At 32.8% G+C, this 17776-nt stretch overlaps 2 protein-coding genes across 2 annotated transcripts in view; one reads left to right on the top strand and one right to left on the bottom strand.

The window, feature by feature from the left end:
• Positions 1-287: 287 nt before the first annotated feature.
• Positions 288-4247, bottom strand: LOC117329567 (NADH dehydrogenase [ubiquinone] 1 alpha subcomplex subunit 2-like). Its single transcript, XM_033887565.1, has 3 exons — positions 4141-4247; positions 1103-1209; positions 288-513 (listed from the first exon to the last, which is right to left on the bottom strand). Exons 1-3 carry the CDS (start codon positions 4230-4232, stop codon positions 422-424), a joined length of 291 nt encoding a protein of 96 aa, XP_033743456.1. The 5' UTR covers positions 4233-4247; the 3' UTR covers positions 288-421.
• A 217-nt stretch (positions 4248-4464) lies between these two features.
• Positions 4465-17776, top strand: part of LOC117330146 (serine/threonine-protein kinase Nek1-like) — a 37489-nt gene continuing 24177 nt past the window's right edge. Inside the window, 22 exon segments of the mRNA XM_033888365.1 lie at positions 4465-4870; positions 6012-6047; positions 6460-6520; positions 7766-7807; positions 8183-8238; positions 8469-8552; positions 9616-9683; positions 9999-10085; positions 10649-10703; positions 11017-11060; positions 11389-11469; positions 11706-11781; positions 12396-12489; positions 12930-13035; positions 13638-13776; positions 14671-14736; positions 15378-15422; positions 15577-15651; positions 16181-16240; positions 17011-17125; positions 17501-17574; positions 17576-17646. Coding sequence (XP_033744256.1) covers positions 4754-4870; positions 6012-6047; positions 6460-6520; positions 7766-7807; positions 8183-8238; positions 8469-8552; positions 9616-9683; positions 9999-10085; positions 10649-10703; positions 11017-11060; positions 11389-11469; positions 11706-11781; positions 12396-12489; positions 12930-13035; positions 13638-13776; positions 14671-14736; positions 15378-15422; positions 15577-15651; positions 16181-16240; positions 17011-17125; positions 17501-17574; positions 17576-17646 — 1652 coding nt within the window. The 5' untranslated portion in view covers positions 4465-4753.

Here is a 17776-nt window from a genome sequence, read left to right as displayed (position 1 = left end):
ACTGGAGCGAGAAGTGTGTGGGGGTGGATCCCTTCTGGAGCGAGAAGGGGGTGCAGTTGGATCTGTCTGGAGAGTGGATGGTTTAACAAATAGAATAAAGCCTTGACCATTTTCTTTGTATATTTTTTTCATATTTCTGTTCTTTTTCAGACATTTTCCAATCACATCAGTTGTATTGCACAGAAGTACTGTGCAGCTAGCTATTATATATATAGTGATTGGGCATTCTGAGCACGGATTGCTGATGATATTACACATTTAAATTCAACATAATCAGCAAAATATCAGTCTTCACAATTACAATTTTATTACATCAAAACAGGCAAAATATGTAGCTATTCCATCTTATACATTAAATTTACAAAAAGTCTTTTACTCAGGCAGACCACTCAAGTGACCACCTCATACACACAACTCAGCCTCATACTGTTTTTTGAGAAACTGTCTTTATAGCATCCATCACTTGAGTGCTGTTTAGGTCTGACAAAGGTTTGCTCACTTCTTGACCATACTCTGTAAGTAAACAAAAGAATGTATTTATAAATATATGTGCACTAATAGTATCATGATATTAATGAGCATAACTTGAGATTTGGGGTTTTACTCACATTTTGATTGAATTTTTTCAAAGCCTCCGATGCCATTTTATAGTATACATGACAAAAGAATTGTACCTACATGATTTAAGGCTCTGTTCGATAGCAGAGTGTCACCCTTGAGATTGAAGATTTGACTTCCATTATAAAGTATATATGGACTGAATCCAACCTATACTTTGACAGGTTCTCCCATAAAATGATTTTATACACTAGTAGTCTAGTATTACTTTCTAGTGTGATCAATTTCAGTATGTAGCAATTTAGAGCTAGGGAGAAACAAATGAGTCATGAACATTGAATTACAATATTCATCAAGCAGTAAGCCATTGGCTGGTTATAAGTTCACATGTGCTGCTGTGTGAAAAAATGCTGTCCTTCAATAAGCCCACCACTATACTTTTTAATTGATTAAAAAACAACTGAGTTGGCCCCTGGGCTCATTACAGGATAAATATTAACCACCCCAACTACATTAAATTTTATACCTGGTTCATCAGTCTTACCATAACGAGCATATAGCCTAGGTTGTACTCCACTACATTCCCGGATCAGAATTGGAAATTTTGGATTAGCAGTCTTCAGTGGTACATATCCATTTTCAATGAATTCCCTGTAAAGTATGAAAAATATAAGCATTACTTATAGCAATTAATAGTGTATTTATTTTACCACCTAGTGGCACAATGTATTGTTATATATCGTATGATGCACTTTAATGCTGCACATATCCCTGTTCGGGACAGACAAGGAGGTAGTATCTGATCAAATAATAATCAGAAAAAATGAGGTCATGTGAGGTCATTCAGAACATGTAACAGTTACTGCTTTAATTTACATGTTATCCTTGGAACCAATAATGAAGTCAGTAAATGAGTAATGAAAACACCAAAACGCTGAGATTTAAGTTTGAAAGCTGGGAACACACATTAATGCATCAAATTAAGACTACTGTTTTCAAATGTCTCTGGGTTTGAACCCATGACCTCTTTGGTTTACTAGTTTGTTCCTCTACCAAATTATAACTAACTGATGAATTCCAATTCTCCCAGATAACAATGTGAAAGTGTAGGAGAATCAACAAGCATTTTACAAGGGTCATCTGTCACATCAACACACCTATCAGGGCATCAAGTTCAGTCAAGATCCTTGTAAATATGTTTTCCACTCCCAAATCTGAGATTTGACTCTTGGGTTTCAAGGTATAAGTGTATTTCTATCAGACATATTTTGACCCTTCAGATTTCTGAAAAATAGTGATTTGATTTAGCTTATGAAATTACTAAAAATCAACAAAATACACTACTGCATCATCTGAAGGGATGTCTTTAGCTGCCCTATTACAAATATTCTTTAATATATACACAGCCTTTAGATAATCTGGTACATGTATATGAAGCGACCCCATATGCTCTAGTGTAGCAATGCCACAGAGTGAATTACTCTGGCACTATTTATATAATTATCAGCCTTTGATTAAAATTTATAACTCTAAAATGCATTAATATTTTGATTGCTGTCCTTAAATACAAGCATCAGTCAACATGGTACATGTTTGACAGAATAGCAAGCCACAAGCTTAAGACCAAAAAATGGCAGTGTTGTCTTCAGCAAGATTGATGAACTCCAAAAAGACATTGTGACACTTGAGTTGCAATGCAAATACAGGTGCATTCAGAGGTTGTTAATTCTTTATCCTACTTTTACCATCTTTTAGCTGTCTTGCACCATCTATATACAGTCAAACCTCGATGATTTGAACTTCGTTGATTCAAATTTCTCGCTGTATGAAACTTTTTGCTTGGTCCCGAATTTCCTCACTATATAACGCTACTAACGAACCTATGTATGATTCAAATTTTTGTAAATCGAAGTTTTTGATGTATCAAACTTTTTTCATGGCCCGTTAGCTATGATATTATAGGTAATTGACATATCGTGATTCAAACAAAAAGTTTACCTGAGCATGTACTGACCATGCCACTGGACAGGTGTTTTTCGTAACCCCCGCGGCAAGAGTTCACACGTACTGTACCCCTCCCAAAAATGCCCTGACTGACAATAGGGATAACGATAGCGTGCGTTGTCACTCCAGATCATGGGGCTAATTAATAATCAGACTAAATTGATAGATAAATGGTATATTTAGAAGCCATGGCATTTAGTCACGCCGGTAAACCATACCGGTACTCGTCTTTGATGATCTCCGCCGCCATTGAAATCAGCGGTTGGTGAGTAAATTTTACGGAACAGTAAAACAAAAGCGGATCAATTTTAAACACAAACAATTATCGATGTCTTCACTCATATTCAAAGTGTCAAGTTTCAAACTGATACATAAATATCCATGTAAATCAGTTATTTGTCATTCAAGCATGGATTCTCCAACTGATCGGCATTCCATATTTTATATGCACATAACGTAAACACATATGCCTTAATTTAGCAGATAAACATTAACGTAAGTGTGCATTGTACTTTTGCTTTATCTATAAGTTGGGATATAAGTGCTTTGTAACATATACATAGTTTGTTTAATTAAAAAATGCTAAGGTATAATTGATGAAAAGTATTTTTATTTTATTGGGTTTGGGGTAAATTAACTAAACATTTCGATGTGAGCCTGATAGGCGACGATAAACACGAAGACACCGAGGACATATAACATTAACAGATATGGTCAAAATCAAGAAAACATTGATCTATTGTCAACTTAATCCGAAGGGTTCTGATGTTAATATCGCCTTTCAAGCTGCCTTGTGGCGATTATCTACATAGTAAGACCGTCAGAAAATTCGGACTATTGTCAACCATGAATAATTTGAAGTCCCGCTGTTTCGAAGTTTTTCTGTTAGTCCCTTGAACTTCGAAACATTGAAGTTTGACTGTATATACACAGCATTATCTAAAACCAGTTGAAGGAGTCTATTACAAGACAGAATCAGAACACAGGTACTTGCAATTGGGGTAAGAAATTATATATTGTATATATATACTATATAGCCCCATTTTATATAGTAATACGAGGCTATATAATATATATATACAATATATAATTTCTTACCTCAAGTACCTGTGAATCAGAATTGAATATATATATCTTCCCTCATTTGAGAGGATGCATAAATTATATCAGGAATTATTTCACGAGTAGTGGTGTACTCAAAAGATAAAAACTCTCAACATCAACACATTCACGTGCACAGTGATGTTTACTGATACAGTATGGAAAAGTCATTAATATAAGTTCTTGTACTGTATTTAAATAGGCCTAATAATTAAAACAAAATGTTGCAATGGTTATATAATTTGATTTACAGTTGGCTGGTCCAGGCAATATCCCAACGATAACCACCGTAATATCGTAGCACATTGGTATGTCTAATTTTAGGTAATTAGATCTAGTATGAATATATCGATGTAGTTGGGGGGGGGGGGGGGGGGGGGGGGGGCAGTGAAGGTCATACAAGACCAGTGAGTTACACTGAATTCTATAACTGGTCTTTGTTGAGGATTAAATCAGACCTGATGTCCAGTTGTTTACCTGACACCTTGGCTAGTCTTTGAAGTCTGACATAAGTGTATTCTCAATTCTTTCAGATGTCGACCGAACGACGGAACCACTTTAGACGCCATTTTGAAAAAAATGAGATTCCTGATAAAAACAAACGGAATGTTATAGAATAAATCATTCGACTGTTATTATTTTCATCAATATTTCTACACTAAAATGATTTTGTTTAACAACGAAATCATTTTTTTATAAAATTATATTTCTTTTGTCTTTATTTTATTTTCACGATGTTACCTTTTCGGTTTTGTTTTGAGTTCCTGAATTTATATCAACTTTGAAACCAAACATGGCCGACGTACACATCCGGAAAGGCATTCCACTTTTCTTTGGGATTTTTTTTCATTTCTTATAGAAAGTAACTTGACACTAAATTGGAATGGTGTCGACACTTTAACGCATCATATAGGCCTAAACATTTGTATCTCATTTCCACGTTTAAGTACATAATTGGGAAATGCACAATATCTTGGTCTAGATCTAATATTTAATTTTATTTTCACGTTTTGGTTCCTCAATGCCAATGGCAATTTTTTGTGTTAAAAACTTCTACAGCAGTTCATTAGTACATTGACGCAACATCAATATGGATAAATACGTTAAAGTAAGACAGATAGGCGAGGGTGCCTTTGGTAAGGCGATTCTTGTACGACAAAAGCAGATCAACAAGCAAATGGTCATCAAGGAGATTAATATTGCAAAGGTAATTTTTGATATTTCGTGTCTTTTAACCATTTGGTTTGCCTTTGTCTTGCTTACTAGACTATATAGCATAAATATTTTACATTTATCAACCATCCACTTTCCAATCCTGTTCGATTCGGAGGGAGACACGATTTTGTTCACTACCACCACTATAGGATTTTAATATAAGTTGGGCACCATTCATTGTACATGTATGTATATAATCATCTGCATGTGAAAGAACAGGAAAAAACACTCTCCTGTCAAGTGCTCCAACAGGAATCAAACCTGGATCTCTGTTGTGATATTATTCCTCAGCTCCGTCTTGAGATAGTATTACTATATACAATATTAAGTCACACAATCTGGCTCTTTTCGTCTTTATTCAATTAGCCATGTTAATACTTTTTTTTTTAAATCAACAGGATGAACAGTTTATATTAAAATATGCTGTTTTATGGTAATATTAGTTTGTCAATAAGATGTTCTTAGATATCTTTCCTGAGCCTAATCTCAAATATAATATGTCCAATATCCCCCACTCTAGATCTATTATCCAAAGAATTCGAAGTTGGCAGATACAACTTGCAAGTCTCTGAAACATGACACATAAACTCTTCTTATGTTATGGTATACATTTTGCAATGCAAAACTATATGCCAAAATTATATATGTTGGCTAATACACTAGTATGAAGGAGATTTGGTAATAAAGTTTGCATGATAACAAGCACTGTGATGGGGATTATATACATCTACCTGCACACTGGTATGCAGAGATTTTTGGAGGCCCATTTGATGTCATTTGTTTTTCCTAACCAGCTTGCTCTCTGTTTGCCTGCCTGTTTAAGGAAGATAGAAAAATTGTTGCAACTTCTAATTAACAATAAAAAAAATTACAATTCTATAAAATTAATATTTATAATTTATATTAGTAGTTTATGGATTAGTGATTAAAGAAAATATATAGTTTAGAATTCTCACAGATAATGATTTTATCTACATCATATGCAATTCTTTGTAAATGTATATAGCTTATATATGTATTATATATATATTAAGCAATATGTATACATAATAACATGTTTTACTCTTCACAAGCACAGGTTATAAATTATGATAGAATTATAAACTGTAATAACCTAGAGATATTTTTTACAGATGAATTCAAAGGAAAGAGAAGAGGCAAGAAAAGAGGTATTTAGATAGTTTTTTTTTACATACATGCATCTGTTAAACATAAACTTACATTGTACAAAAAAATGTATAACTATTTGTAATGATTAAAAAGATTAGCGTATTCTGAATGCAAGTAAGTAAAATTGAAAACATGATTGAAATAAAACTATTAAATGCAGGTCTATGACAAACTCTTTAGTAAAAAATTACATTGGTGTAAAATAAATATATAGCTCCATATTTGTATCATAATAAAATATTATAATTTTGAAATATTGGACTAGGTTAAACTTTGAGTAATGTATTTATGTAATTACAGTGTCTGTTGATCAACTTTTACATTCAATCATCAATATATATCTGTTATTCAGTCATATTTGGCACAATTTCATCTGATTCATATTTCAAAATTTCATTTTGATTCCTTTAGGTTGCTGTATTGGCACAGCTTCATCATCCCAATATTGTTGCCTATCGGGAATCTTTTGAAGGTAAATATTCAAATGTGTTGTATGTATATATAGCTGATCTGAAAACAGGTACCAGAGGGAGCACAGTTAGAAGTAGTCCCTTGTCTCAGATTATCATAAATCTTATCAGGATAAAAAAACATAATAAAATACAGATATTCCGATAAGAAGAATGTTTATTATCTATTGTTTGGTACAGGTAATTGCTTTTAGAATTTACAACCTGGATGTTGATTTTCAAAATTAAATCCTTGTAATAAACTATCAGTTAATTCTTCAATGATTATATAATAAATGTCTGTTCAAAGACATATTGTACTCTTGAAAGGAGAAATATCTTTTATCAGCTCTTATGGTTGATAATTTATAATCCATTGATTTTTTTATGTACATAATGTCAGCTAAATACATCAATGGTTTTCATTGAGCCTTGCTTCAAAGATCTATCACATTTGACCGTAGTTTCAGTAGGGAAATACCCAGGCTTATGCAATTGCAAAGGTCTCATATAACTAGCTACAGATGAGTAATTGTACTGGCAAAAAAATTATGTGGGTACCTAGAACTCTATCTTGTGTTACTGGGTTACATAGATGTATATGAATCACCAGATATTTGATTGTTAGGCCCAGAGGGTTCATTTAAAACAAATATGTTTTTTGTTTAATCTAAATGAAATAAGGTAGATAAAAATCATTTTATTTTTTTCCCTGTCATGAAATATATCTATTACTCCAAGAATGTAGTTTTGTTTGTTTAAATAGCCAGTGTACTGCTATATGGTTAGCATTTTTTCTTTGATATGGGGATGGGGTTATTTGCTGCATTTGGGGACCAAATAGATGAATTGGAAAGGACATTTTTTTGAGTAAACTTCAAAATTTGGGAATTTGGCTGAAATATGACAATTTCAATTGGAATGGGGCTCATTATTGGCCCCTAAAAGCCCTCAGTAAAAACCCCAAAGAACCTTCCATTATGCCAAGATTACATTTTTGATGCATCTTGCAAAATTGTTTTGTACATGAGGGTGGCAAGATCGCTCAGTCGGTTAGAGCACTAGCGCCAGCCACATAACCTTAGGTGATAAAGGTGAAGAGGGGAGGTGCAGGGTTGGACACTCCCTACCTGTGTCAGTTTGTGTTTCTCTGGAAGCTGACAGGCCTCCCGTATGCTGTTAAGTGAGGTAGTTACTAATCGGTATAGTCACTATTTGCTTTATACATCTTTCCATGCATAATCAAAATGTTTTTGTCACAATTTCAGAGCGAGGATTACTCTACATCGTCATGGACTTCTGTGAGAAGGGTATGTACCTAGGCCTTGTCTGTTGATCAGATAACTTGTAATGTCCTCATTGTTTTGCAACCTTATACAAAATCATGCTACAGAGAATTCAATAAATTTCTCTGAAATTCCTTTGAACCCATTCCAACAGCAGTGATATCAGTTTCCTTATTCCTGGCGTTTCATTAGGAATTAATTGATATAAGGTACCAGTAGATATATGGTCCTGACAGAGAGAAGTCCAGTGACTTTTCGTATTTCTAATAAAAGGTTCTTTTTCAATTACGTGTAAAAGCAAAAATATTTATACCAATTATACAAAAAAAGGAAATAATAAAGGCTGATGATTGGCTTGTGTGGAATGTAACATGATGCTATAATAATTATGTTTTTCAGGTGACCTTTATTCCAAAATCAATGCTCAGAGAGGGATTCTTATACCAGAAGATCAGGTAAATTCTGATGTTGTAAACTGTCTATACCAGGAATATATTTTACATATTATTGCCAGCCCCCATCATGTGAGTGGATCATGGAGAGGACAAATAAAATAATCTTTACTTTTTCTGACTTATCATGTGTATCAATTTTTTTATCATTTCTTTCTAAAGTTTGCTTTGTCATTGTTTACTTACTGTTTACCGCCGGAGTTAAATGTTGATTTCTTTCCTTTGTTATGTAGGTGCTGGATATGTTTGTACAGATGTGTCTCGCCATTAAACATATACATGATAGGAAAATCCTTCATCGTGACATCAAATCACAGGTTTGTATATACATAGATAAATCTAAAATAATGCCATAAACACAAAAAAGAGATCATGACAAATGCTTGAAATATATGAATATATATTAAATGATTACAATGTATATATCAATTGATTAACTTAACTTGTGTCTCAATTTCAAATTGAAATATCAGTAATGGAAAAATAAAAAAGCTTCATTTTAATTGCAAGTGTATTAACAAATGTATATAGAAATTGAGACAGTCATATGAAGAGTTTTTACCCATATCATATTTCAACATTATCATAATTTCCAAATTTAAAGTTATTCCATCCTAGTTTATTTTGGGTATAAATATGATCCATTTGAGATATGTTCAGATGGCAGAAACAAAATTATCTCAAGTTTCTTGAGATGCCACAACATTTATTAGGTCACCTGAGACATTTTGGACTTAATCCTGAACCAGTTTCAATTAAATTTTGCAGAAACCTTCGAATTCCATGATCAAAGTTCAAACAAAATTATGAATCATACATTCCCCAAACCACATACTAGAGGCCTGAAGGGTGGGCTAGACTGGGTCAAATTGACTAAATTTCAAAAATCTTCTTTTCAGTTCCCAGATTCAAATACTCTTCATAGATGGAAGGGTCTTTTATTAGGTGCTTTACCAAAGCTCTGAATTTTATGACCCTTTGGTCGCATATTTTCCCCTGGGGAGGGATGAATTTTACTATAGGGTGTAAAATGGATCAAATCGACTGAAGTTTCAAAATTTTCTTCTCAATACCAAGATATGATTAAATCAGATAGTCTTCTTAGTTGGAAGGGCTATTGTTTTTAGACACATTAGATGATATTTTTGTTTAAGTTTTAATAGCAAACAAAAGCTATCTTCATCAACATATCTGTATTCAGCTGACCATTAAGGCCCATAGGCCTCTTGTATGCATATGGTTTCTATTTTCCATCAGATACAAGATCAAAAGTACACAAAGAAAAATGATAAAATTGATCTGAATCTGGCATGCATAATTTTACTCAGACTAATGTGATGCTACTAGAAAGTTTAAAGAAGCTTTCTTTCTTTGTTCCAGAATATATTTTTAACAGCTGATGGGAGTATCAAATTAGGTGATTTCGGAATTGCAAAAGTTTTGAACAGGTAAATACTAGTAACTCATTGTAAAATTATCATTTATATAAAAGGCAAAACATGTGCACGAATAGTAGACTATAGCTAGTCAGTTAATTAAATATATTAAAAATGTATTTCACACCTATTACAATAATTAAGTATCTTTGTTGACTCCCGAATCAATTCTTTTAAATTCATTTAGAAAAAAAAATTCTATAAATTAAAGAATATTCAATATCAAATATATTTTTAGTAATTATATCTTTCCAATAAAGATAATTTCTAATCAATGTATATGTTTTACCATGACTAACTGTAATTCCATGTGTTTTTTTCCCCCAGTACTGTAGAGTTAGCGAGGACCTGTATAGGGACACCCTATTACTTATCTCCTGAGATCTGTGAAAACCGTCCCTACAACAACAAAAGGTACCCAGTAATATATTTACTAACCCTATTTTCTAACAAAAATAATTTTCTCATTCATGAGATGAGAGAATTCTCATGCACAACCTAAGGCTGTGTGTTACTATCTCATCCAGTCGGTCTCGCACCTTTACACAACATTTGGTGCAAATTACTGTGACCGTCATAATTATTTTAAAGAAAAAATGACATCATATCCAGAGCTGTTTTCGTTTATTGTGGTCCGAACGGTTTGACTGGTTTGACCAAAGTTGTTTGTTTATGAAAAAAGACAGACCTAACGATAAACCTTGACAAAGACTTTCAAGGTCTGTATTAACATTTGCAGGTTTGTCAAGATATATGCCTGAAATAATCATTAATGCCAACAAACCAGAACAGGCCCCAGTTGTCTTTCTTGAAATAGTTTAGATAATATACATAATAAATGTAGGCAGTAAAAACCTGTCAGTTGAAATGCTGGCTGTACATTGTATAGTGATATGCATACTTTATTTTAATGGTATTTGGTTGATATCCTGTGCCCTTTTCAACATTGTTTAACTTTGTGTTTTTCACTTTTTCAGTGATATATGGTCGTTAGGCTGTGTCCTTTATGAGATGACAACACTAAAACATGCTGTAAGTAGGAAACAAATTTAATTTTCATGCATAATTTATCTGAAAATTAATAATTAACAACTGGGCAAAATTTGTTCAAAATATCTTCCAAATAAAGAAAATGTAAATGTCTTCCTGATATCAATACTATACTGTATATTATTAATATGTTTTTACAAGGTTCATTGCAATTGATTCATTTGTTCAGTTGGGCTATTATAAGTATTTCTGAATAAGTCCGCAAAAAGTTTTTAAACAGAAGGTGGTATCAGTGAAGAAATATATATTGTTTTATGTGAAGTTTTTATTTTGAAACCTGCTTTATTTCTTACAGTATGAAGCTGGAAATATGAAAAATTTAGTATTGAAGATAATCAGGTATGTAACAGTTGGTTTACCTTTATATGAAATAAATAAACATAATTTTAAATCAATTAATTTCTAATAATGATAGCATATCTTAAAGCTCTATTATATAATAACTTAATCTTAAATTTTCTTGTGTTTAGATAATCATTTTAATTCTTAATGAAAATTACGGATACATAATTTCATTAACTTTGCAATCCAAAATTTTATTTCAAATTGTAGTTTAAGATTTATTTTCAAGAACGCTCTTACAAAACAACTGGCTGGATTTTTAACTCTTTGTTCATCATTAGAGAGAAGTTAATTTCATGTTTTTGACTGAATTATTTTTTAACAGAGGTTCTTACCCGCCTATCCCACCAAAGTACAGCTATGAACTTCGGGGATTGATAGCAAAGCTCTTCAAACGAACCCCGAAGTATGATTTCCTACATTACAATTATAATTATTATGATAATTGAATTTGCTACATTGTAAATAACATAATATAGGTTCAGATATTCCCAGTACTGACCTGTATGGGAATATCCTGGTAAATTTGTCAAGAAATAGATTAATGATCAACCTTGATATGCTGTATTGCTGAGAAAGTCTGTATATGTTATGTGGTATATACTTATTTGATCATTACTCATTGGATATTTTGTTCTTCAGGGACAGACCTTCAGTCAACTCTATATTGAAAACAAACTTTATAACAAAGAGAGTGGGCAAATTTCTTTCAGAAGATGTAAGTATTGACTTATTTCTTCTGATGTAAGTATTGACTTATTTCATTCGTTCATCAGACAGATTTTAATTTAGTTTTAATTATTTGATATAGAAAGAACACTAGTCTTATGAATGTACATGTCTGTACATAGAGGTGACTTTGTCACCTTTGTCTGAACATTGTTTTATTATAAGTTTATAGTTTGAGCATTGGTATGGACCCCACTCCTAGATACAGGTGCCCTATAGAATCCTTCCTTCCTTCCTTCCTTCCTTCCTTCCTTCCTTCCTTCCTTGTCAACATTTATCATAGCAAATTCTAGTGAGAATTTTTTTTGGTGTTTCCTTAAGAGAGAACCTGACATTAAGAGACAATAATACTGTAGTGAAAATGGGGAGTTATCTCCCCTGATTGGAACTTTCTTCCACAAGAGGTCTAAACCTCACTCCTGAACCATGCAGACGTGTTGTCATACCTGTGAGTATTACCTAACCTCAGTATTGCCTGGTTCTGGAGCCTAAGAATCATTCACTAATCTTCCAGAGAAGACTGGTGATATTTATACCTGTTTTCTCTACTATGTCCTGTCATTTTGTTGATCCCGAATAAGTAATTGTTTTATTTATTTACAGCAAATCCAAGATGAGTTTAGTCATACTGTGATGCATGGTAAAAAGATAGCAAGGAAGTTACCTCCCCCACCTTCCTCATCCAGACCCCCTTCTGGTTAGTATGTTCCTCTTAAACCCATTTTTTTTTTTTAGAATTAAAAAAAATCTAAATTTCATAAAATTATGATTCACATGTTCTTAATTATGTAATATGCATGCATTTAAATTTTGAAAATGAATGTATTTGAATTACAAAATGAAAAAAAAAATGAATAAAGAAATATAGAAATCCATGTAGACATGGGCTCAAGTCATTTAATCTAAAAATGTTTCATTTTTTATATTTATGAAATATTTTTTTATCTTTAATAAAATACTTAGAACTGTTTTCAGGAGTGCTAAATATTTTTATTGGTACATATTCTATGAGTAGGTAAATATGATTTAAAGGTATTTCAGAAAAAAGAACTCATTGCTTTGAATTCTAGTTAATTTTTTGATTGTATGCTGTCAAATGAAGTGTTGATTGATATAACCTTTTGTGTGACTGATCAGCTGCAGGTGTGAGAAAACCAGCAGCTGTTCAGCCTCCGGCTCGCTATAATCCTGCTAGTGTGTACGGGGCTCCTGTAGGTGGTCCAAGGAAGTCGAAGGAAAACAGGTCAGTTTGAGTTTATGCATTATATATACCAAGTAATCATAATTTTTTCCAGTTTTGAAACTTGTCCATCATTGCAAATATAAACGGGACATAGAGAATATGGAATACATGTATATAAAACAAGTTTAATAATTTAATAATTAATTACATAATATATCAATTTAAGTCTGAGTATAAGGTTCTGTTTTGAGAAAAAAAGTAAAAATTCTTAAATCAAGTTATTTCCCTTTTTAAGATGTCATATTTTTCACTGCCAAGACAAGTTCATAACAGCACCTATTCATGATTTCACTGTAGTGTTACTTAGCGCGTGTCTTATGATATTTATGACTTGATTACATGTATTTCATAACAGAACACTAGCGCTAAACATAAATTTTTTTTATAAAGTAACAATTCTTCAAAACTTTTTGTGAACTTTTTTTTCTTTGTGTAACAATTAGTCTGAAATATTTTTTTAGACTGAATCTAATAGTTTCAAAAGACAAATATTTCATTTAAAAAAATGTGAAAATAATTCTATCGTAAGGATTTTTGAAATTATATGCAATGTATAATTATAATGAAGTGAAAAGATTTATACTTAAATTGTATTACATTAGGGGTTCTGTGGATGTAAAGAAACGTCCAGGCAGTGCAGGGAGTGCAGGTCGTCCAGGGAGTGCTGGACGTCCAGGAAGTGCTGGACGTCCAGGCAGTGCCAGCCAGGTGAGAGGATACCCCGGGGACAGAGGTTACTTAGTACGTTCTAGTATCGTGATCTATTTAAAAAATTGACTCTTTCACAATGTTTGACATTATTTGAACATCCTGCTTTGGTAGGGGTCTTTAATATGATATTTGCCTTAAAGTGTTGCAAATGCTTCATGCAATTCCAGTTTGTGTATGTTCCAAGGTCTTGTGAGGCTTTCATAAACACCAATGTGGACAAAACTGGAATCCAAATTGTTCTGAAGTTAAGGAGGCTGCTACGAAATGACCTGGCAAGTCTGGATGCTGCAGTCATAATTTAGGTTGAATATGTTTGCACAATCAACAAATAAGACTTACTCTCTGTATATAATGCTTGTCTCGCGTTTTGCTAAAAAGATAAAAATGTTAACCCATAACAGCTTTCTGCCTCGGACATTACATTATATCTATCAAATCCCTTGATGCCCTGTATCAATTCAGAATATTATTATCTATCTGTAGTTCGGTTATTACACATGGAGGTAGGTTACAATCCTGATATAAGCTCAATGCTGATGGAGGATAGAAATGTTCTTTGAGACCAGTCTTCCTCCCAATCTGCTTAAATGTAACATGCACTGGGGTTCATTTGAGAGGTCACCCACCCAAGGTTTGACTCCACTGTCTCGAGCTCGATGTTGTTTAACTTTGGTACATATCCATGAACGAAGCTTCACATTACCTCTTCGGCCGATAAGTTTCATCCCAAAGCTCTAATGGATTAAACCTAACAGTATGTGTCAGTAATTTACCATAACACAGAGAATCTATATATAAACCATATCTCTTGACTGATGCACTGGAGATTCATTTTCTCTTGCAGCTTTGAAATTATATTAATTTTGTAAAACATGAAAATCTTGATCAATTGTCTGAGTAATTACTGCTTATATGTTTTCTTAGGATTTAAAAAAGAAAAAGGAAGACATGATTTTGAAAGAAAAGAAAAGGAGAATGGAAGAAAACAAGGTAGGTTTTAAATTGTGAATTAAGAATGAACTAAATAATGCATATTCACAAGAATTCATAAAATCAATGTTTTTGTTAATTGCTCCTTGTGAATTTTACTATCTAATTGCATAATACTTACTTGATATTTAACTTCTGTCTATAACTTAGTTTGGATAAAGTCTAACTTAAACTTAAATCTGTATATAAACAAGAAATGCAGGTTTTGCTCTACTTCTGTGTAAACTTTGTCAGAAACCCGTGAGACTCTACTCTACCATTTGAGTCGACTCAACTTTGGCTGTCTGACAATGCTATGTAAATGGAATGCAGTTCCTTTTATTCAGTCTTGAGAATACCAATACCAGTTGTTTTTGGTTTTAGACAAGTTTTAGTGTGTTTATTTACTGTTTACATCATTAGTCCCTAAGGCTTCTATGGTATGGGAGAGTTTCAGTAAAACTCCATTTGTCTGTCAGTCTGCCTGCACCTTAAGTTTGTGAATACCTCTTTTTGAATTTGCGACTGATGCATACTACAATTTGCTTGTGTGCCTCAGTTTTTAAAAAGATGGCCCTTAATTAATCTTTTGAATACCTAAGTTTGGATTAAGGTGAGGTTTAGTGGAATGTTGATAACCTGAAATCTGTTAACACTTACAGGCTGCTGCTGAGAAGAAACACAGGGAATTAGTGGAGAAACAAAAGGTAGATCTCCTATTGTCTTTCTAAAATTGATATATGAGATTTTAAAACCTAACATTTTAACAGATATAGATGAAAGAAAAATGAAGAATTAATACATCATGTATTTGTTCTGTTCGGAATGTTTGAACATTTTTCTTGATGGCTTTACTTACAGCTGGCAAGAATCAATAGAGCAAGAGAAGATAACTGGAAGAACATGATGAATTCATTAGATTCTGACGAGGGGGCTGTAAGCTTTATAAAATATCATTTTCATGCTCCTGTCACGATGAGGTCATGATAAATAGTGTTGACCTTCATCCATCTGTCTGTCCACTTTGGAAGATGATAATTCCTTTTCCTAAGATTTGATATGTTTTGAACTTTGTTAATTTTAATTTAGCTCCATTTCCATGAAAGTGTGAGTGGGGACATACAAGATTTCAGAAAAGTTCCTGTGTCCGATATTACCTGGAATAGTTCTGTAATCACTAGAATTTATAACCATTTGTAGAGTAGAGTAGAGTAGAATTTTGTGCTAAAATATTTAACATTAAGACATTAAGTTATTGGAAAGTTTCTTGATGGTAAAAATGGTGGAACTTCCATGATTATGATAAGAATCACTAATCAAAAGATACCAAATTTAACATAAAAAATGTTTTACTTTTGGGACAATCATTCAGTGAAACCAAATATTCAGAAGTATGATGTGTGGTTTGTTTTAACATTCCTTCAATATTTAAGATTATGATATGGAAGTATTTCTTTTATTTCAGAAGAAAATCCCCAGTGATAGACATGATGCTAGAGAACCACCAAAACAGCCGCGGCCCCTGGTAAGTCTGGGCGATGCTAGTTCTGTATATTTAGAATGTTTTTTGCCATACAGAAGTGAATCTTACCTCTAGGGTTAGCTTAATCTGGTCCATTACCATTTATTGCTGTACAGATGGTTTGGGCCAGGGTTGTTCATGTATGAAATAATGACGGACCTTGTGACTTTATGTTGCTTTTGGGCGAGCATTGACAAAGACATTCAAGGCCTGTATTACTGTAACATCTGCAAGTCAATCAACATTTATACCTGAAATGTTACAATTATAGATTAATGATAAGGTTTTTTCACATAAAGTAACAGGGCCCCTGGAAAAAATTCAGATTTAAAACACACACTTCAGCTGAATATTTAATCCTCAGTGAATGTAGTATTAATTATAGCAAAATAAAAAAACAAAATATACACACAATTCTCATTTGTTGTAGTTGAGATTTGTAATGTCAAAAATAACTGGATGTTTAAAATCCTTCATGATTAACTGTTATTTACTGTTATTTGAATATCTTAACATTTGTATGAACTCAGATTATAAAAATAAAACTTTGGAGCTATCATTTTCAACAAATAAAAAAATAAAAGAATTTGCTATTATTAAGGTATTTGATTTTATGTAAAATTCACCAATTTTCATATAGTTGCTCATATAAAAAAAAGTTTTCAGAATTTGAAGGTACTTCCTCTGAACATTTGGCCATGTTTAAGATGTTTACATGTATCTGTCGAAGATCTTAATGTTTTCTCACAAAATGAGAATTATCTTCACTACAGCCTGATCCTCCACAGAACATTGCTCAGAAAGATAGAGGGAACTATGAACGCTACCATGCATACCTTGATAAAATACAGAAAAACAGAGATGCACAACTAAACAACATGAGACCAGGTGAGTCTTCTTACCTTATGTCCATGATATTATAATTGTAACACTAGGCCAAACAAAATTAATATCTCGTTTCTCAGTCACATTTTTACGAAAAAAAATGAAGAAGGGAAGGTTTTTTCATGCTCTTTATAAATGTGACAAGTGAGGTATTTTTTCTCACCGTCACACATGATACATATATTACGCGGTTTGAGATTATGTCACTTGTTAAGAACATCAAATTAATATAGAAATATTGTATTCACAACCATGGAAATTTAGCTCCATTATCCTTACTGATTTTTTTCAATTGAATTTGTCTGTTAATCATCTGAACTATTTAAAATAAAGTATGTTTTCTCACATATAAATGTCCAGTTTGATTCTGTATTATAGCTCAGCCTGCTGCAGCCTACATGGCAGCTCCCAAGCCTGTCCAAGCCACCCCTAAACAGGCCATCCCCTACTGGCAAGCGTCCTAGCTCTGGCCGCACCCCTGAGCCACCACCCATGTACCCCGACCCCAGAGCGGGTGGTGACAGGTAGTGATCCTATAGATGTATTTACCATATGACTGTAGAACTGATCTCTTGTTCATATTATTAAACAGTAGATAATTTTCCTGGATGTAGATTTTGTCAAACATGACTGTATATTGACAAGGCAAATCAA

This window comes from Pecten maximus, chromosome 6, assembly GCF_902652985.1.
Source record: "Pecten maximus chromosome 6, xPecMax1.1, whole genome shotgun sequence".
Taxonomy (NCBI): domain Eukaryota; kingdom Metazoa; phylum Mollusca; class Bivalvia; order Pectinida; family Pectinidae; genus Pecten; species Pecten maximus.
The sequence above is the reverse complement of the archived record's forward strand: the minus strand, read 5'-3'. Positions and strand labels throughout refer to the sequence as shown.

What these genes read in the sequence shown, in the direction of transcription:
- LOC117329567 (XM_033887565.1), bottom strand. Translation starts at nt 4,232, where the DNA reads ATGGCGTCTAAAGTGGTTCCGTCGTTCGGTCGACATCTGAAAGAATTG. An exon ending in AAGACTAGCCAAGGTGTCAG is followed by an intron (nt 1,210 to 4,140) that starts GTAAACAACTGG and finishes CATACTTTACAG; the next exon opens with GGAATTCATTGAAAATGGAT. An exon ending in TAGGCTATATGCTCGTTATG is followed by an intron (nt 514 to 1,102) that starts GTAAGACTGATG and finishes GTTTACTTACAG; the next exon opens with AGTATGGTCAAGAAGTGAGC.